The following is a 23,153-nucleotide window of genomic DNA, read 5'->3' on the forward strand; positions in this document are numbered from 1 at the left end:
TCATTTTCAAAAAGTAGGATGTGGGGTCTCAAGAATTTCATGTATCTAACTTGTAGCAATTTCAATCATATTTCCACATGGCTATTGATTTCTTTTTAAAATAAATAAAATTGCTTGTTTTCAAAAATAAATCCAATTATCATTCATCTATTCAGGAATTGCTTTTGTATCAATTACATCTATATCTTGGATTTTAGACTTTTTAAACAAAAATTTGAAGATTTTTTCTTTAACAATTACATGTTTCCTTCCAATTCTAATTTCATTAACTGCTTTTGCAAAACTTGTCAATAGTATTAATCAAAATTGTACACTTTTTAGCAGGTATTCAATCTACTTGAGGTAAGTCAAGAAATCTTCTCTTATCCATAGTTCTGAGGGGGATCACCTTCCTATTTCTTTATTTCTTACATGATCTTTAACAGTTTTCATAAAAGACTGAATTCTTATCCCAGTAATCAAAATTTAAGTTTACTCAAACAAGATGAGACTACATTCTAATATTTCTGGGTCTTCCTTACCTAATCTGTTCAATTGATAAACTTTTCTATGTTTCACCTATATCAAATCAAATTTGATGAATATTGCTTTGTATTATAAGATCTGGTACTGCTAAGACTTTTCTCCTCTTTAAAAATAATTCTTTTGAGATTTGTCTAGATAAATTTAGTTACATTCTGCTTAGTTCTAAAAATAACTCTAAAAGAAACATTTTCTTTAAGGAAGAAACATATAATAATTTAATTAGAATCGGCAATGAATGAATAAATTAACAAGTAGCAATGCTATTAATTAATTATATATTGGCATAAACCAGCCACCAGCAATTCATCTCTCTAGTTATTTATACTTTGATTTTTGCAAAAAAGCATTTTGTAGTTGTAGTAATATAATTCCTTCTGAATATCTTGAAAAATGACTTTCTGTATGTTTTATACTTTCTTTGTTTCAGGCAGAATAGTTTTTATCCCTTCTTGATTTATTCTGTTGGTAGCATATAGAAAGCCTGATAATTAGTGTGAATTTATTTCATATCCTGCTATTTTCTTCCCAGTGGCCTACCATCAGTCTTTAATCTTGACATTTTGTATACTGACAAGTCATATGATTTCATGTCCACAACAGCAACTTAATAATTAAATCTCATAGACCCACTTCCAAGAGATAAAATTGTTTTTAAAAATTATTTTAATTCCAATGTCCTACAGAAGACAGCAGTTATAAAAATTATATTTTTAAGTGCACAACAACTTTATACAGATTAACATAAAAAACTTAGGAATATACGAGTTCCATTATACTCCTATACCAAGATCATAACTAGGGCTGCACTTAATTCAGAAGGATTTGATCCCTCTGAGAGTATTCAGAATCTGTTCAAATTTGGTCAGGGTTAAAAGATTCATAGAGTTAATGCCAAATGCTGCACGTTCCAGAAGGTGAGTCAAGAAGAGGAACAGAATAATGATGGATTCCAACCTATAAATGCCCAAGCCTATAGAGAAAGAATTTCAGAATGCCCCAAAGATTGCTGAAGCCAAAATTCACATTTTCTCCCTTTGTGTTGGCTTTTGGAAACCAGCAAGGCAATTTCAAAGATAAAGTATAAGCTTTCGTTATGAGACAACAAGAAAGGATGTACTTACTTTTGGAAGCAAAAAAAAGACATAAAAGAAAACAGGTGGAATAAAATACATATCAATAAGACGATAAACTGCAATGAGAATGAGCAGAGACGGTCATATCACCAGTACTGTACCCTAGACAAACATCAACTAACAATAAGAACCAAGACTGCTAAAGAACAACAGTTTAATTGTCAGTCTAATACTTTCTATTTAAAGAAAGTGTGTATGAGGGGATAGATAATATAGCCCAGGGTCTGAGCTGAAGATGACAGAAAATTTACATTATTCCTGGGGAAAGGTGGGGGAGGCTAGTTAGAGTGGCACCACTTAAATAGGGTCAAATTCCTTGAAATGCTTTCATGCTACCACCTCCCATCAGCAGTGAACCTGTTTGAAAAATCATTGTTAGCCAAAAGCAAGATTCTGAAAGATTATATTGCATTCTCTGACAACATTTAACAATATGAAAACCCTCTGTGATCCTTCTTACTCTGGGAGCTCACAACTATTAGGGATGGTTTAGAAAACCTTAGAATATCCTTGATTCAATCCTTGGGGAGCAGAGATTGCTATATAGGCAGGATCTATTCCAGGACAATTCTTAAAAGTCTTGGGAATTCTGTCAGGGAAATTTACTTAAAATTCAATGATGAGGTGTGATAACCAGTGGAATCGTGCGTCGGGTATGGGAGAGGGAAAGGTGGTGGGAGAGGGGGCGGAGAGGAAAAGAAGATGATCTTTGTTTCCAGTGAATAATGTTTGGAAATGACCAAATAAAATAATGTTTAAAATTTAAAAAAAAGAAAAAAAAAGAAAAAATTCATTTTGCTTGTCTTTTGGAGATGGGAAGGTTTTCTCCGGGAGCCCTCTACCTTAAAGAGGTTTGATGACACCCTTGAACATACAATGTGAGTATGATCTTCCCATCTGGCACTGGGGCATTAACTCTGCAGTCTCACAGGAACTCATAGACAGTGATCCTTATAGGGTAAATAACTTCAGATCCATCTCTTAAATATATCATGTGGCTTGTTCCTTAAAACAAAGTCAATGCCATCTGGAATGTTGATATCCCCCTTTCTAGGTACAATTTTTCCACCATCTTTTCACTTTAATGGTCAGGATCTTACCCTTATTGAGGATACTCTTCCCATTGGGGCTAAGCTACTTATACGAGATCTTCATTCTTTTTTGGTAACTCATATATGTGTTATATGGAGTGATATATGAAAATCATGGGTACCTGAGAGATCTTATTATTGGCAGTTGTGTTCCTACCCAGGACAGGGATGGCCAAAATTCATATTGGTAAATCCATCAAAGCCAACTGAGTGGTCACCAAAGTCCATGCTTTCTTCCCTATTTCAAAAGGTACTGAAACAGTTAAAGCCATCAAAAAAACCAGCATATACGGCAAAAGGGTTGGAATAGAAAATAAAGCTGAGGGGGCAGCTGGGTAGCTCAGTGGATTGAGGGCCAGGCCTAGAGACGGAAGGTCCTAGGTTCAAATCTGGCTCAGACACTTCCCAGCTGTGTGACCCTGGGCAAGTCACTTGATCCCCATTGCCTAACCCTTACCACTCTTCTGCCAATACTGTGTATTGGCTCCAAGAGGAAGGTATGGGTGAATGAATGAATGAATGAATGAATGAATGAATGAATAAGTAAATAAGCAAATAAATAAATGAATGAATAAATGAATAAATAAATAAAATAAAGCTGAAAGAAGAATGATTGGAACCACTACTACCTATCACTATTGGGTCAATTCCACTTTAAGTATCTCCTCCCCATAGTGGTCTAAACGGTTCCCTATACACTTCAGTGATCTCCTTGATCTTCTCCAAAGACTAGACTGCTAGTTTTTAGACTATCTCGGTAATAACAGTGAAGTTCTTGCTGGCAGTAGACTCCCAGCATGCGATTAATACTCATGGACTCCACATCACCTGCCTCCTCCCTCTGCCTTAATCCTGCAATGTTTAAATAAGCAGCTATCCCCTTATAACTGGAATGCTCACTATCCTCATTTTATGCCCTCAGAATGCATACATTATAACAAAGCTCTCTTCATGGACCAAAACCCCATGGGAAATCTTTCTTAATCCAACTAGTTCTAAGTAACTACTCTCTCCTAAAATAATCAAATATATAGCTTCCTATCCCCATCAGAATATAAAATCCTTTAAGATTGGACTATTTTTCATTTTGTCTTTTTACCCTAGTATTTACCACTCTATCTTGCATATAAGTGAGGTAAATGGATGTTTATTTTCTTTGACAAGTACACTGCAACGTTTTTATCCATGAGAAAGTATGATACGCATCATCAGTACATAATTGTTATATATGTCTCACAATTCCATATACATAGATATATACACATGTGTGTATATGTGTTTGTGTATGTGTGTGGAGAAGATACTTCTTAAAAAAAGATGCTTAAGTTGCTAAAAAGAAAGATTATATCCTATAGCATAGTCATTTATATCAGTACAATGAAAACAGAATCTTTTTTAAACAATTAATTTACTAATGTTATACAATGATTGCATTTTTTATTAGATAGGAGAAATAGGAATTTTCTGGGATTTTATGAGTTTTCTTTTGTAATAGTAAATCAGTAAAGGGGAAGAGAGGTAATGAATACATTACAAATTACCAAAGAGGCATCACTCAGAAATAAGAAAAAAGATAGCATATATAGGACAAAACAGTCAATTATGTTGTCCACAAAATCCACGCTCAACAATTCTCCCTTTGGTCCAAGATAAATTTCTTTTTCATCACTGGACCATCTAAAGAATGACAATGCTGCAATTCGATTATCTGTATAGTATTTGTATTGTTTGTGTGTTATATTTTGTATGTGTAATATATTTACATAATTGGATAATAAATTTCACAGGAATAAAATATAAATTAAACAAAATCACTAAAGTTCAGAGCATTAAAATAATACAAAATTCAGCCCTACCCTATATAGCTTCAGAGCTATTGATTTAAACAGTAGTAACTATTTGACAAAATCAACCATACTCAGGTGTTACCCCAAGAAAAGGATCTTAGAGGGACCCAAAGTGATCCCTATAACAGACAGATATAACTAACAATTTTACAAGGAACTAATATAAAAGACCTGAATATACATTTCTATTTGTGTTCTAAATCTAAAAGCAACATACTTTTCCATAAGAGACAAGGCACCGTAACAAACAATGGACAATATAACTATAATTAGTAAAACAAAAAAATAAGGGAACAAGAATGCATCTCATCAGGTGTCTTCCTTAAGTCTAGTTTTGACTTCATGAAAAAATCTCTTTGAGAAATATTTTCACTGGAAATTATGTGTCAAAGGGATCTATCCTAGACCACTGTCTAAATTGTCCACCTTGGTACACTCAGACTCAGTCATACATCCCTGAAAATTAATACCTCAGTGTCCTTAACTGTATATTAATTGTTAACAATACCTGGGCCTCCTAGCTTGTTTCTACAGATTTTGCAGAAGTATTTGTTCAAGTCAATCAACTCTCCAGATTTCAAATAACTTTGAGGTTTCCTTTGCAATGTTGCTTAAACCTGTATTATAAGGCTGTCTTTTCAACCTTCTCAGGCATTTATATCAACCAGGAGGGTCTCCCAGAAGATAATCTCTGAGCAGATCTTGCCATTTCCCTTGAATACTGGATAACTGGCCTTTTTTTAAATACCTTTCACAAAGCTGATCTACTCAGGATTGAAAATTCGAGAGTCTGTCCTGAAGAAACAACTTAATTTAGAGGAACTAGAACATATTCATTTCAACATGAAAGTCAGCCTGTGCCCAGAAGGGTACTCTGTCACTGCAGACATCTCAATTTAGAACACAATGGTACAATCTTACTGGCTCTTCTAGCTCTTCTGAGTTCCTGAATTATTGAAGTTATTTTCACATGAGTCTGGAAGATAAGAAATTTGACAATCTAAGCCAACAATTCTTTCATGGTCACCAAAATGGTAGCAAGAATTTTCAGGGTCCTTGCTAGCTCCTGCTCAAATAAGCCAGTACAAAATACAGAAAAGTAAATTTATCTATTTAAGAGTGTGACATATCCCATCAGTGGTGATGAATGTAACTAATATAAGTTTAATACAAAATAGTCTTGAATTTCATGCTGCGTCTACTACCAAGCCTTTGTGAAGTACAAAATTTTATTTAGTAATGTGAGGCCAGCCCAATTGAGCATTTGCTGAATACTTATTTTATAACCTAGAGTATCATGGTAGTGGAAAGAAAAGAATCAAACTTCTGTCCTTAAGAAACTAATTCTGTCCTTAAGAAACTATCTTTTTAAAAAAATATATTTAGGGGGAATGAATCAAGGTAAGGAACTTCTCTATTACCAACATAAATCAAACAATGAGATAACAATATAATATAGGCTTACATTGTGTGATTCAATCACAAGGCATTGAAAATACAAATGGGAACAGTAGTATAGGATAGAATCTATTAAAGATACTCCAAAAACTGAGCCTTTTATTTAAAAAAAATTTTTTTCAATAATTATCATGCTATGCTGTTTCTACCTACATAGAAGCATGCAGATCTCATATCCATCATTTTCTCTCACAGCCTACATCTTTGCTTTGGCCTTGATCACCTCTTGCCTAGACTACTGTAATACCTTCTTTGGTCCCTCTTCCTCAGATCTCTCCATATTCCTATATCTCCTCTACATAGTTATAAAAGGAATTTTCCTTAAGTAAAAATCTGGTCACATTATACCCCTACTAAATAATTCAAGTCCTTCTCTACTATTCCAAAAATAAAGCATAAATTACAGTTTGGCTTTTAAAGTTGAGCATTGAAGTATAAAGCCTTACTCTTGATTTCTAAAAATCAACTCCCCACCCCCTATCCCCAGTAAAAGAGGGAGGCAGTGTGATTAAACAGCAGTTTGATGAAGAGGTGAGTTTTGGTGCAATGTAAGTTACATATGCATTAATAGTGTGATGTGATGTGAACGTTAAAAGATGCGATACAATTTTGTACTGCAATAAAAGAGATGAAGCTTCCAGGAATGATGATGTCATGATAGCATCACATAAGTAGTATGTGAGATAGGATTTGAGCCCACATCCTCTTACTTCATAACTTTACAAACTGTCCCCACCCTAACGTTTAAACCTATAATATCTACTATTTCACGTACTATGTGGTTTAGCCAAACTAGACTTTTGATTTTCCTCAGGCACTAACTATATTCCATCAATGGTGTCCCTTCCTTTGAACTGGCCATCTTTGTGCGTGGAACTATCTACCTCCTTATGTCAATCAATCTTATAAAAATTTCACTTCCTCAAAGACTCAAGGCAAATACTACATTTTTCATGAAGTCTTTCCTCAGTAAACAATTAATCAGCAGCAGCAGGAGCAGCATAGCGTTTACATAAATACTTTTAAGATTTGCAAAGCAATTCACAAATATTACCTCATTTGATCTTCATGGCAACCATGTAAATAGGTGTAATTATCATCCGCCATTTTAAACTAAGAAAGCTGAGGCAAACAAGGTTAAGTGATTTGCTCAGGGTCACAGAGTAAATGTTCACAGTTAGATTAGAAGTTCAGATCTTCCTCATACTAGATCCTACAGTCTATCCACTACAACACCTAGCTGCCACAACTTTTAGTGCCTTCCTCTCTCCACAGAATGTCTTGTTTTGACTTCTTAAGTGTATATTTATTAGTAAATATTGTGACATTCACACTATCTGACAGCAAGAATTATTTCATTTTTGTCTTTGTATCCCTCTCAGCTTAACACAAGATTTAACACATAATAAATGTTTTTAAATCACTAAAAATATAATGCTAAGGAAGTAATATGGCTCAGTGACTGAATAGAGAACAGGGCGAAGCAATCAGAAAGACCTGCGTTGAAATCCAGCTTCAGATGCTTACAAGTTGTGTAACCCTGGGAAAATCACTTGACTCTATTTGCCTCAGTTTTCTCATTTATAAAAGGGCTAGAGACAGAAATGGCAAACTACTCCAGTATCTTTACCACAAAAAACTGAGGTCAGGAAAAGTCAGACATGATTGAAACAAATGAATGAACAAAAACAACAAAGTTGGGAGAGAAATAGGAAATGTCACTCTGTACTATAATTATAATACTTTTGTATTATAATTTTTGTATAATTATAATTTTGTATTTGTATTATATATATATATATATATATATATATATATATAATTTTGTATAATTATAATAATTTTGTATTGTATATTGCCTCCATCCTGCTAAGAAAACAAGATAGGGTTCAGGAAGAGCACATGTGAGCTTCCTGAAGGAACAATATCTCTATTTATATTCCCAGGACTTAGTACAGTGTTTTATAACTGTTAAGTCCTTAATAAATGCTTTTATATTCATTTATTTATTCACACAGGGAAATTAAGATTTCCCAACTCAGGATAAGGACACCCCATAAAAGTTCACCATTTCCTGCCATGGTACAGAATATTCACTCTGGAATAAGAGGATCTGGGCTCAAATGCTATCTCATATAATACTTATATGATGCTAAACTCATCCCTGGAAGCGTTATCTCTTTTCATGTAGTCTAAGATTATATTCAGTCTATTAACTGTCACATCAAAATATCAACTTGAGTGTAACTTATATTTTGGGAAAATTCACCTCTTCTTCTAACAAACTACTATGAAATCACACTGCCTTCATCTTTTACCAGGGAGATTTTTAGAAACCAATAAAAAGGCTTTATACCTCATTACAAAACTTCAGGGACAGCTAACTAGCTAGCAAAGTGGACAGAGTGCTGGGCTTGAAGTCAGGAAGACCAGGGAGCAAATCTGGTCTCAGACACTTACTAGTCATGTTAACTCTGGGCAAGTCACTTACCCCTGTGTGCCTCAGTTTCCTCATTGTAAAATGAGCTAGAGAAGGAAATAGCAAACCACTCCAGTATCTTTGCCAAGAAAACCCTAAATGGACAGTTCACAAAGAGTTGGAAATGACTGAGCAGGAACTAAATGTTATCTTATCAGAATCATTTCAATATTCTTGATTGAACAAATTTTTTCTATCCTTGATACTGTTATACAATCTGCTAGTTATTCTTCTAAGTTTTTATTAAATCCTTCCTAAATATATGTTATCTATGCCTTTATTTAAGTCATTAGTATAAATATAAAATAGCAAGGAAAGCATTTTTGCCCGGGGCAATCCACTATGGAATCCCCTCCCATGCAGACATTGCACCATAACACCTGCTCTTTGGGTTTGGCCATTTGTTAAGTGCATGCATCTAAGTAATTTTATTGGTCTTCATATCTCTTGATCATCTCCACAACAATGAGATACGAAATTATAAATATTTTGTTAAAATCTAGGTAAATTCAACTTAGAGCATTCTTATTTATTAGCTTAGTATCCCTTTCAAAAAAGAAAATAACGAGGTTAGCCTAGCAATATTTATATGTGATGAAAAGAAGCTGGTCCTTGGTAATCATTGCTTTACTAGATGTTCATCAATCACTTCATTTAATGATCCATTCTAGAATTATCTCAGTAAGTAAAACCCAGCTGACTGCCTTAAGAGTTTGTAGGATCTGTTCACTTCCTATTTTTGAACATCAGTACCACATTTGCCTTTAACATTTCTTACAGAATGGATTTCCTTTCTAAGATATTTCAGATAACACTCACAGTGGTTCAGTCAGTATGTAATTCATCTTACCCAGGTGACTTGAATTCACCAAGAGAAGATAGATATTCTTTCATTATCTACTTACTTATTCTAGGGTATCAACTCCTTGTTAAGTCTTTTTTGTTCTGTTATTTCTAGAGCAAGGTCATTTTCTTTGTCAGAGAAAACAGAAACAAACTAAAAATCAGGAAGTACTAACTTCCCCCTGTTGTTAAGTACCACTTTTCTATTTGCCTGAAGTATCCTTTCCTCCTATTTCTAGTGAAGGACAGAGACAGACAGAATAAAGAAAATTTTAAAACCTCAACTTCTCTGACTAACTGAAAAATATGGAGCACTTTGAATAGTTTTCAAAAGAGAAGTTATTCCATAATTGAACTTACCGTGCTACAACTAAAAATTGGTCAATCTGTCGATCAGTAAGAGGGCTGTTTGGATCCCAAACTTTAACCTCCAGCTTTGATTGTTCTCTGCCATCTCCTTCTCCTATTCAAAGGTAAAGGATATGCAAAAGTCTGATTATTTGAAAGATATATTCTTTGAATATATTTTTTAAAAGATGCTCTCAAAAAAATTCTAGAATACTATTACTAAATTACTAAATTTTCCAATATAATTTTGAGTTTGCCTATCAATTTAATTCTCCTAAATTTTTGTTGAGGGCACCTTTTAACTTATTAACACATTTAATAATATCATACATAATTATCATATTATAAACATAATTACATATTCCATGTAAATATATGTAACATACTCATCCCTCTCAAAGCTATATCTGAAACCACCTATTCCAATGTGATTCTCATTTTACCCACTGAAAAATCTTTGATTTTAATTTGATATTATTTTAACATTTAAGTATAAAACAAAGTTAAAGGCTCTATTTTTTCGTATATACATGTCTTAATAAGCCACATTAGAAAACTAATAATTTGCTTATTTAAATGTATTCTAAATGCAGTACCAGCACGTTCTGATTGAAGTGTAGTGTGCTTCATCATAACCTATGTTTACAAAATAGAAAAATGTAAAGAATTTTCTTTAAGGAGTTGTGTAAATTCAGTTCTGTTGATTGTGCATTTATTGACATAGCAAGAAAACAAACTATTATATCTTTTTAAACAAATGCTCTATTTCCTACTTTTATCTGAAGCCAAGGGAAAAGCAGTGAGCATGCTTCTGGCACTAGACTTATGATAGTGATAGAATAAAGGAAGTGGTTGACCAGACACCTGAGTAAAGAATAATATAGTACTTATTAAGCACCCACTCCTTGCTTGGCAAAACACCAGATACTGGAGATAAAAAATACAAAAGGGAAAGAGTCCTCGCCCTCAAGGAGTAGCCAGCCATACAACATAGAAGGGAACAAAATGTTAATAAATAAGTAAATACAACAGAAATACAAAATAAATACACAGTAATTCAGGACACAGAGTTAACGCCTAAAGGAATCAATCATGGCCTCCCCTATCAAGAAAAAATTGTTAACAGTCATGATTCAGGAATGACGAACATGTATTTAATGAGATATTACTGTGCCATTAAAAAAAAATGAAAAATTTACAGAAGCATGGAAGGATATGTTTGCAATCGGAATTATTATACCAATAAGAAAGCTAGGCTGGGAGACTGAATGACTTATGTGACTATGAGAGAATAACAGTAATAGAGTGAAAGGACATGGATTAAAGCAAAAACAAACAAACAAACAAACAAATAAATGAATGAATGAATAAACAAATAAATAAACAAATAAATAAATGAATGAATGAATGAATAAATAAATAAACAAATAAACAAATAAACGAATGAATAAATAAATAAATAAATGAATGAATGAATAAATAAATAAATAAATAAATAAATGAATAGATGAATAAATAGATGAATAAATGAATAAATAAATAAATAAATAAATGAATGAATAAATGAATAAATAAATAAATAAATAAATGAATGAATGAATGAATAAATAAATGAATAAATAAATGAAGTTCTCCTCAACTAGCTCCTAGATCTTCTGCTCTTGAGATTCATTCTTGGAAATGTTCTAAAGTCCCTCAGCATACATGTATACCAGCTTTCAAGATAATTTCTCATCCAATTCCTTCTTTCAATACTTTGACCTCCTTTTTTAACTTTAATCCACCCCCTTCCCCACTGATCAAATCATACCACAACATACAATTTTTAAAATATTTACTGTTAATGGGCATCAATAGAGCACTGCTTATGCAAATCCCGTTATCTGACCATACCATTGCAAGTTTCCTTATGCCTTACCATTGCTAACCCTGTGCTTTGTTCTCACCAAGACCTATATATACCCACCATCCTTTCTAACACCATCTCCTATTCCCCTATCTCAGCTCCTTGGAGGACTAATTCAGTTCTACAGTATCTCCTAATCTTGAATCCCTTGCTACACTGACTTTATCACTGACTCCTCCTTACCAAACTCCTATCCTGCATTACTTCCACTATCTTATGATTTCCCTCCTATTTATATGCTGAAATAAAAATGAACTGAAAGATATCATGAAACTAGTGATTGGTCTGCTACAAATTCATATTATCTAATCTTAACTGAGACATCACTACAGCAAAGCAATCATTCTGACATTAAATGATTCACTGCCCCCACAATTTACAGTGAATCTTCCAAACCCTCCAAGGAAGCCCATTAAAACATAGATGTCCTCCAGATCTCTGTCATGGACTCTCTTCTTTTTTTCCCTTATACTATCACACAAGGTAATCTCATCAGTTCCCATGGATTAAGTTATTGTTAGTTGAAAATTCTTGAGTCTATTTATCCAACCTTGTCTTTCTTTAAGTCTAGTCCCATGTTAGCAGACATTTCAAACTAGGGATCTCAAAAAAAACCTCAACATTTTAAAAGCACAATCACATTTTATGATCTTTTACTCCAACAACTTCCCTACAACTTAAAAGAGCAACACCACCCCCCTTCTAGTTATCAGGCTCACAGTTTCAAAGTCATCCTCAACTCCTTTCTTTTGTTCACTCCACTAATCCAAATTGCTAACAAATTTGTTGGCAAATTATAATTTCTTTCCTTCTTTCTCCTAGTCCTAATGTATAGCTGATGTGGAGAAAAGGCAGGCAGGGAAATAAGTAAACATCTCTCACACAAGCACTCATGGTCATCAATTTAGGTCCTGTGACCTTTCCTCTGGACTACAATAGTCTTCTAGAAGGAGTCCTTGCCACATGGCTCTCTTCACTCCAGTCCATCCTCCACATAGATGCCAGTAATTTTGAACCATGTTATTTTCTTATTTGATAAACTTCACTAGCTCCTTATTATATATATATATATATATATATATACACACATTTTTTTTTTAACCCTTACCTTCTATCTTAGAAACAACACTGTGTATTGGTTCCAAGGCAGAAAAATGATAAGGGCTAGGCAAAAGGGGTTAAGTGACTTGCCCAGGGTCACTCAACTAAGAAGTATCTGAGGCCTAATTTGAATCCTGAAGCTCCCATCTTAGGCGTGGCTCTATATCCACTGTACTACCCAGCTGCACCCTCCCTATTACCTTTAGACCAACAATAAACTCTAGTATGCAAGTGTTCATTGCCTTACCCTTTACTCTCTCCACAAACTGTGATCTAGCTGTACTATCCTTTGTTCCTCACAAAGCTGTGAGGATACACAATACATCTCCATCTTTGTGCCCTTGCACATGTTGCCCACCTACTTTTCCTCTGAACTTCTGCCTCTTCAGAATATCTGTCCTCCTATAAAGGTTCAGTTCAAATATGATGTCTAGCATCAGCTCTTTCTGACTATCCAATGTCTTTTCTAATAGCCTTTCCCTTAAAGGCTATCATCCATATACATATATAGTATTTATCACTTGGGTACCAAAATAAATGCTTCCCTCATTAGACTGTAAGATTCTGAGAGTAGAGACCCTTTCTTGATTTTCCCTGTCTTGTATCTCCAGAGCTTAGCATAGGGCCTGGTAAGTAATAAGCACTTAACAAAATATTATAATAATAAATAATAACAATTTTAAAAGCACTTAATAAAACGCTTGTTGAATGAAAAATACTTTGACTTGGTTAAAGAGCAGAAGAAAAATCCAAGAGGACTAAGGGGAGTAAATTTAAAAATATTTCATTTATTCACTAAATTCCTCCCTTACATTTTGGCTCCAGTGGTTCACCAGCTGTAATGTCTTGTCATGAGATCTCCCTAAATTTCATCCATCCTTCAAAGCTCAGCTCAATTCATTCATTCATGTTAACATCCATCTAACAGGATATATTCTCCCTCACCTCCACCCCACCAAGAAACCTAATATACAATCACTCCCTTTTCTTATTTACTACATTTTCTCACAGAATATTTATTTAGAATTTTGGGATTGGAAGGAGGTGGACTATCACTTGCCCCATATTTCCCTGCCTGTCTTTTCTCCACATCAGCTATACAATAGGACGGGGAGCAAGAACAGCTGGCAGGCCACTCCAAACACAGGCACAGGCTTGGCTCAGGGCCCTTTGCAACACCCCTCAGAGGCTATGAGCTTCATTATTCATCTGCCATCTACTATCAATCCTATGGCTACTCAAATTTCTTTCCCTATCCCTGCAGTAATCAATCACAAGTGACTAAAAAGAAAACTATCCCCAGCTCTCTGCCATGTTTCATATCCATCCTGCTCAACCCTATCCTACCTTTTCCCAATTCAACCCTGCCCACCCTTTCAATCGAGCCTTCTGAAATCCCCCTTCAAAAAGTAAACAAATTCCACTTCACGCTGGACTTGTCTTATATTCATTCTATCAAGTAGCCTTCAATGAGACCTAGCACTATCCAAAGAAAACCACCTTTCTCCATGCTATCCTTGTGAGCACCAGCGCTATCTTCTCTCACACACCACCTCCCACCCCCAACACATTGGTCCTAGAGAGGATGTCAGAACACTTCTTGCTTTCCACTGTCACTTCCAAATTATTTCTTTTACTCCACCATTTATCAACCTTTTTTCCACTTGATCAAAAATTTGCACCTAATCCAAATTATGATGGTTGTAGTATACCAAACCCTAGATCATTCTCTACTTTTTCAAGGAAAGCAGCATCAAGTTGAACATATTCCTCTCCTCAGTACCTCCTGCTCTCATACTAAGAGATTTAATAACATAATAACACAAAGAGTCCATAATATATCCCTACATATTGGTTTTCTTAAATCCCATAGGTATCTTTTTTTTAAACTCTTAAAAATAAAACATCTGTTTTCCATGAGCATCCTTACTATACGGGTGTACTGGATGCAGAGTACGCCAGTTTACAGTTTTAAAAAAGCCAATCAATAGCCTATCAGTGAGGCAAAAGTCTTGTTCATTACCCAAATGTCTTTTGCTACAGTCTTGCTTCCTCCCAAACTAGGCTTCAGGTATATGTTAGCTGACCTTGCTGAACTGCCCATCACAAACTCTAACTGAAGTAGCCTAGACCAGCATAAACCTGCCTAGTGGCCAGCCCTTGATACCAAATATACTGAAACATCCTGCTTCTGTAGAGTGCCTATTTTTGGAAAACTCTACTCCCCACAGTCAATTCCTCCCAAAATAACCCCTTTATGGCTTGCAAACATAAATTGTCCATACCTGTCTTGGGCTGGAAGACTCCATTCAATATGATCTCCAGCAAGCATGTCTAATTATTTTTTTCTTTAATTAAATAATTTTTTAACTCACCTCGGGCTCTATATTTTAGTGGTGGATTTTTCACTGTTGACAATTCTATGACCTGTTAATTTACTTCACATTAGCAACTCATAAGGCCAGTCTCACATTAGATCTCACTATAACCCATAAGGGTTCTACTTCCTTATAATGAGAAACTTGATTTTTCCATAATCATATAATCGCATTCTAAATAACTTTCTCGATCTTACTTCCTAAAGAGATCTTTTGGATTAATTCTAAACCCAAAGAATTCCATTACTTTTGTGCTTAGTCATAATTTTTCCCTCTTTCTAACCTCAAATAATTAACCATTTCATCTCTATATTTTTAAGCTTTCAACCTCATCATATCTTATTATCTCATAACTCTTACCAAACCTAAAACCTAGATTACTCAATCATTAACCTCCTCTACTTCTCCTACCTCCTAATTAGTTCCTACTCACTAGCTTCAGAATGAAGTTGAAGAAATTTTATAACCAGGAGTGGTTGTAAAACTGGTTACATTACAAATGGATGTTATCCAAATTAAATCGGGCCCTCACTAAGCAAGGTGATCATTTTTATTTCTACCTAGTTCATTTCCTCATTCTCAAAGAAGCAATTCCAATCTTCTCTTCCCTCCTAAAGCCCTGTGTCCTACTGTGAACCTTGCCTCTTAGCTTATTTTAAAAATTGAAACCATTAAATGTTAGCTGCCCTTTTTCCCATTCTTTTAATTTTAAAACTTTTTGATATCATATCCCCCCTCCTTTTCCCAATGTCTGATTTTTTTTAAATGACCTCTCTCTTCATCAAGACCACTCTATTTGTATACTGAATCACATCTCCCTTTTTCTCTAGCAGTTTACAAATTCAGTTTACAAATAATTGCCCTTCTTCCTTGCATATTCAACTTCTGCTCATTTACTCTTTCCTTCACTAATGTGTTGAAACATGCAGAAGTTTTTCTTATTTAAAAAAAAAAAACTTCATAGACTCTACCAAGTTATTATCTTATATCTTTTCTCCCTCTTTTCAGGCAAGCCTCCTAAAAGGGCTTTTACTTCCTTTCTTCTTAACCAATTCTCAATCCTCTGAATTCTAGCTTTTAATCTATAAAGTACTTGCTCACTCAATATTTACCAACAATAAAAAAGTGAAATCTGATGGTTTTTTTCTCAGTTCAATCCTTTTGTTCTATTTGTTGCATTTAATAGTGCTGACTGCCTAATTCTTCTGGGTAGTCTTTCCAAACTAGGCTGACACTGATCTCTTCCAGTACTCTAGCTTGTCTGACCACACTCAAGTCTCATTTCCTTGGTTTATCATCCATATCATATCTCACAATTATTAAGGTTTTTCAAAAGCTCTGTCATAGGTGCCTTAATTGTCTCAACATTATGTTTTCCTTCATTAAACTATCATGCATTTAACTATTATTTATATACTGATGACTTCCAGATACTTAGCTCCAGTCTATCATTTGAGATTTGCTTTAATTTTATTTTTGATATCATCTCATCATGATATCATATCATCATAACTCGCACTCACTCTTGTCCTTCTAATTGCCAGAGTTCTTTGGCATTATAAGAATCAACTTGCTGGGTAGGGTCGTACACAATTTAACCTTATTGAATGTCTTTTGATTCTCTTTCCTCCGTACCTTTTTATGATTCTCTTGGGTCTTATTTTACCCTGAAGGATTATGTTCAGTTTTTCTAGGTGACTCTTCATAGAAGTTCTGCCTCCTTTGCCCATTAGACTATCACATTCCAGGCCTGCGGATGCTTTAATATAGAAACCACTAAGTCTTGGTTTATCCTGGCTATAGTTCCATGATATAGAAATTATTTATTTTTGGCTGCTTATAATACTTTCTCCTGGACCTGGGAGTTTGGGAATTTGACTATAATATTCTTGGAAGTTAAGACTTTTGAGATATTGTTCTGGAAGTGACAGGTGGATTCTTTCAATTTCTATTTTATTTTCTTGCTCTAGATATCAAGGCAGTTTTCCTTGATGATGTTAGATTAAAATTAACATCTCCAAGTACTCATTTTCCATAAAGAGTATTAATAATCATTTGAAATAGAAAAAGCAGATGATCATGGATATAAAGTCTCTTTCCTATTCTAAGTCTAACCATGTGTAGCTTATCCTGCAGGACTCTCTGTCATCCGACCCCTACCCCTCCACTCAGGGAAGTAGAGACAGGTGGAGTCCACCTACATCCTTTTATTTATGTTCATGGACACAGCACTGGCATGCAAAAAATGGGATGAAGCAGGTCAGTAATCCAATGGGGGAGGGTATGAAACTACCTCTACACAATAATTTCCTTAAAGATAATGTCTGAGCTCTATTTTTGGTCATGGCTCTTGGGTAGTCAGATAATTCTTAAATTGTCTCTCCTGTATTTATTTTCCAAGGCAGCTACTTTTCCCATGAGATGTTTCACATTTTTTCCTATTTTTTTCCATACTTTTGAAAGTGTTTGATTGTTTCTGGATATCTCAAGGAATCATTAGCTTCAACTTGCCCAATTCTAATTTTTAAGGCATGATTTTCTTAGGTGATTTTTTTCTATCTCCTTTTCCATTTGGCCAATTCTACCTTATAAACAGTTCTTTTCCTCAGTATGTTTTTGTGCCTCTTTTGTACAAAGGGTTAACTCTGTATTTTTAGAAGTTCTTTTTTGCTTCAGTGCTTTTTAAAATATCTTTTCAAACAGGCAGTTGAGTAGCTCAGTGGAATGAGAGCCAGGCCTAGAGACTAGAGGTCCTAAGTTCAAATCTGGCCTCAGACACTTCCCAGCTGTATGACTCTGGGCAAGTAACTAGACCTCAATTGCCTAACCCTTACCAGTCTTCTCTGCTTTGGAACCAATATTGATTCCAAGACAAAAGGTAAGGCTCTTCCTGGGATTTTTGTGCCTCTTACCAATTGGCCTATTCTGTTTTTTAAGATTTTAATTTCTTCAGTATTTTTTGTGCCTCCTTTACCAAAGTGATGACTCTTTTTTCATAACTTTCCATCATTATTTTGATTTCTATTCCAAATTTTTCTATCTTTCTTATTTGATTTTTTGAATCCTTTTAAAACTCGTCCATTGATTTTTTTTTTTACTTCAGAGCAATTAATATTTTTCTTGCAGGCTTTGGATGAAAAAATATTGACTTTACGGTCTTCCTCTCAGTTTTAGTCTACCTGTCACCAAAAAAACTTTCTATGTTGAGTTTGCTGTTTTGGTATTTGCTCATATTCCTGCCCTTTTCTTTTCCTTTAGTTTAAAAAACTGTTAAAAGTCGGACTCTGAAACTGTGGTGAAGCAAGCACTGTTCCAAGATTCATATTCTCTGTGTTCACCTTCAGAGCTGACACTGGGTATCTATCTGCTTTGAGTCCTTCCAAGAGAGTATGATGTAAAGAGATGTGTGTTTAATACTCTCCAGTCCTGTGCTCTGGTCTGTGAATAACACCAAGCACTATTTTTCCCTTTGGTATTGTGAACAGAGTCCCCTGCATCCCTGTTGCTGCAAATGTTCTTGTTTGTTGGTCCTCCTTTTCAACTAGAACTTTGACTTGATTGACTTGAATGCATATGGGCAATACAAGAGTTATGTACCAAGAGTCAGCAATGAGACCCCTATAATCTTCTACTGAGCAGATTTCCAACCTTCCTTACAATCTGTGACTAAGAATTAGAGAAGCTTTTAGCTGCTGGTTCAATATCTGATGCCTGGGTGTGATCTGCTCTGGTGTGCTGGACTCCAGCTTCACCCCAGTGCATGAGGATCACCTGTACCCTTCTTGATATATCTATAGCACTGGAAATTATTTTTTAATTGGACAAAGTTAAAACAATGCTCTAAAAGTTATCAGTTTGAAAGATTTAAGTTATGCTGTTCAATATAATGATCCAAGACAATTTTGAATGATTTATGATTTTTAAAAATGCTATCTTTGGGGGCAGCTGGGTAGCTCAGTGAATTGAGAACCAGGCCTAGAGACGGGAGGTCCTAGGTTCAAATCTGGCCTCATACACTTCCCAGCTGTGTGACCCTGGGCAAGATAGTTGACCCCCCCCCCCCTCCTTGCCTAGCCCTTACAACTCTTTTATCTTGGAACCAATACACAATACTGACTCCAAGATGGAAGGTATGGGTTTCTTTAAAAAAAAAAAGGCTATCTTTCTCTGTTTTTGACCTACCTGGCTTTGGAATCAATAACATATTTATGTCATAAAAGAAATTTGGTGTAACTCATTCTTTGCTTATTATATCAACTAGTTTGTAAGTATTGGGATTCACTGTTCTTTGAATGTTTGATAGAATTCACATGTGAATCCATCAGGCCCTCGGGATTTTTTCTTAGTCAGTTTTTTGATGGCGTGTTCAATTTCTTTTTCTGAAATGGGATAATTTAAGAATTCTATTTCTTCTTCTGTTAATATAGGTAATTTATAATTTTGTAAATATTCATCTATTTCACCTAGATTGGCATATTTATTCCCATATAATTGGGCAAGATAGTTTTCAATAATTGCCTTAATTTTCACCTCACACCTAACAGATTGCCTAACATAACAGCTATGGAAAGTAATGAATGCTGGAGGGGATGTGACAAAGTAGGGACACTTATTCATTGCTGGTGGAGTTGTGAATTAATCCAACCATTCTGGAGGGCAATTTGGAACTATGCCCAAAGGGCGATAAAAGACTGCTGTCTGCCCTTTGATCTAGCCATAGCACTGCTGGGCTTCTACCACAAAGAGATAATAAGGAAAAAGACTTGTACAAGAATATTCATAGCTGGACTCTTTGTGGTGGCCAAAAATTGGAAAATGAGGGGATGCCCTTCAATTGGGGAATGGCTGAGCAAATTGTGGTATATGTTGGTGATGGAATACTATTGTGCTAAAAGGAATAATAAAGTAGAGGAATTCCATGGAGACTGGAACAACCTCCAGGAAGTGATGCAGAGCGAAAGGAGCAGAACCAGGAAAACATTATACACAGAGACTGATACACTGTAGTACAATCGAATGTAATGGACTTCTCCATTAGTGGCAATGCAGTGATCCTGAACAACCTGGAGGGATCTATGAGAAAGAACAACTGTGGGAGCAAAAACACCGAAGAAAAACAAACAAATGGATCAATTGGGGATGTAGACTCTAAATGAATATCCTAATGCAAACATCAACAACATGGAAATAGGTTCTGATCAAGGACACGTGTAATACCCAGTGGAACTGCACGTCAGCAACAGGAAGGGAGGGGGAGGGGAGGTAGGAATAGAATATGATTTTTTAAACCAACGAATAAGGTTTGAAATTGACCAAATAAAATTTTTTAAAATGCTATCTTTCTCAAGAGAGAAAAATGATGAAATATGAATACAAACTGAAGCATATTACTTTTAACTTAATTTTTCTTGCTTTATGAGAAAAATATGTTTTTCATGATATCACATATGTAATTAATGACATACTTCTTATCTTCTCAAAGTGGAAGAGGTTGAAGAGGACAGAATTTAAAATTCAAAAAAATATTTTAAATGAATGTTATAAATAAGTATTTAGAAAGATCGTGCTATCTATCTACAACATTGGAAATTGCTGTTCAGTGTCTCCTACTGGATACTGTCTCTCTTCTATATTTTTGTGTCCATGGTTGCAACTGATTCTTCTACCAAGAAGAAGCTAGTTGGTACATTACATCATCCGTGGAATCAGGAAAATTAGTTCAAATATGATATTATATTTCAATAGCTTGTAACCCTGAGCCATTTAATATTTGTCTCAGTTTAAACAACTATAAAATAAGGATAATAACAAAATCTTTCTCCCAGACCTGTTGTGAGGATAAAACAAGATATTTCTAAAATGCTTAACATAATGCTTGGTATGCATTTAATAAATATTTGCTTTCTTCTTTTCCCTGCATCTCTACCTATGTGAATAATAATTCAACTAGGTCATGCCCACTAACCTTGGACATGCCTCATAGCTTGGGCATAGTTCCTATCATTTCCATCATCTTTTTTGCTCTTGGTGATCTCATTATATGCTTTTGGTACAATTATAAGTTCTACACTTCCAACTCCAGGCTCCTCAAAAATCTGTAGCCCAATATCACTAAATACTTTTTCGACATCTCATCTCAAATTGGATTCTTAAAAGCACTTGAAACTCAATGTGATATAAATAAAATGCATTACCTTTTCCCCAAGACTTCCCCTTCCCCAACTTTTCTGTTATTGTTGAGGAAATCACCATTCTTTTAGCACAAGACACCCAGTCACAATATCTCTTGTATATAAGCCCTTTTCTCCACTCACACAGCCACAATACCATTTCAGGCCCATCTGCCCTCAAGGATCTTAAGTGAAGAAACATATGCAGATATACAAATAGAATATATACATATTCTATTTGTATATATTCTATATATACAAATATATAGAATATTATCAATATATCTATAGATATTTTGATTATATATCAATATATATTGATCAATATATATTGATCAATATATTGGTCAATATATCTATAGATAAAGATTTATATAAAAATGCATATGCGGGGGCAGCTGGGTGGCTCAGTGGATTGAGAGCCAGACCTAGAGACAGGAGGTCCTGGGTTCAAAACTGACCTCAGACACTTCCCAGCTGTGTGACCCTGGGCAAGTCACTTAAACCCCATTGCCGAGCCCTTACCACTCTTCTGCCTTAGAACCAATACACAGAATTTATTCCAAGACAGAAGGTAAGGGTTTAAAAAGAAAAAATGCATATACATGTGTCTGTCTGGATGTGTGTTACAGTGGATAGAGTACTTCATTTAGAATCAGGAAGACTCGTAATCATGATTTCAAAACTAGATATAACTCTATACAAGTCACATAACCATGTTTGCCTAAGGTTCCTTTTTTGCAAAAATGAACTAGAAAAGGAAATGGCAAACCACTCCAGCATCCTTGCCAAGGAAACCCAAATGAGGTCACAGACTTGTAAACTTACAAGGAGCAAAGAGAAAAAAAACTTACATGGGACTATTCCCCATTTTAAACAGTGAAGCTACTTAGATCTAAAATGTGTGAACTCTACTTAGATCAGAAATGGGAGGACCTCTACTCCACCCTTAATTAAGACTGCTTTAGGGAAGAAAACTCTTTGCTAAACAATGAAAGTACTTAAGCCCATACTTATAATGAGGCAAAAAGTTCTTTAAGTAATGCCTATTTTTAGAATTAATACAATGGGGTGCTAAGTACCTATTAAAGGTCAGGCAACTTTTAACTTGCCAGGAGCAGAGGTGAAAACTTATTCAGAAGTTTTTTCTGGTTCAAACTTACTAAAGGGATTAGACTACCCAGCAGTGTTTTCAGAATGGGTTGTCCTATGGAAAACGTCTATAGTGATTGGTAGATGTAAGGACTTAGGGGAGGTGACATAGGAGAAAACCCTATCCTATATAAGAAAAAGCAGAATCTCTTGAAAGAGGATCCTTTTGGAGAATCGCTTGAGAGAGGCTCTGGAGAAGGGAAGCTCTTGGAGGACAATCTCTAAGGAGGCCTCGCTGGAGCTCCTCTGAGGGGACTCTGTCCCTCTAGAGGCTCTTGAGAGAGGCCCTTTGAAACAGTCTCTGGCTGGAAGGCTCTTTGAGGAGGACTCTGGCTAGAACTCTCTCTGAGGAGACTCTGTCACTAGAATCCTTGCTTAGACAGACCTTGTGGAGAGTGATAAAAGACTGACTGACTGATCTCTCTCGTCTAGGCCATGTTGGCTTAAGGGCCTTCATACTTATTCCTTTCTTACTCTTTCTCTCTTTCTTTAATTCCTCATTGTATTATTAATTAAAATCTCTATAAAACCCAGTTGACTTGGGTATACTCATAATTGGGAATATTTCCCTGGCGACCACCTTATATTTGATTTAAAACCAAGACACTGTAGTGAAACATATTTTCTGGGGTCACAAATTTACTCACCCACTCTTATATCTACTACAATTTAAGTCTTCCACTATTTTACTCACCACAGTTTATGGCAGACAACTCGTTTAA

General features: G+C 35.1%; 1 protein-coding gene across 3 annotated transcripts in view; it reads right to left on the bottom strand.

Annotated features, from left to right (window-relative positions):
* MTA3 (metastasis associated 1 family member 3) overlaps positions 1 to 23,153 on the bottom strand; it is a 219,487-nt gene that overhangs the window by 88,595 nt on the left and 107,739 nt on the right. For all 3 annotated transcript variants that reach the window (XM_056823423.1, XM_056823468.1, XM_056823507.1), the window contains exon 7: positions 9,737 to 9,839. In XM_056823423.1, the coding sequence (XP_056679401.1) occupies positions 9,737 to 9,839 (103 nt within the window). The remainder of the gene's footprint in view (positions 1 to 9,736; positions 9,840 to 23,153) is intronic.

Source organism: Monodelphis domestica, chromosome 1, assembly GCF_027887165.1.
Source record: "Monodelphis domestica isolate mMonDom1 chromosome 1, mMonDom1.pri, whole genome shotgun sequence".
Classification (NCBI taxonomy): Eukaryota; Metazoa; Chordata; class Mammalia; order Didelphimorphia; family Didelphidae; genus Monodelphis; species Monodelphis domestica.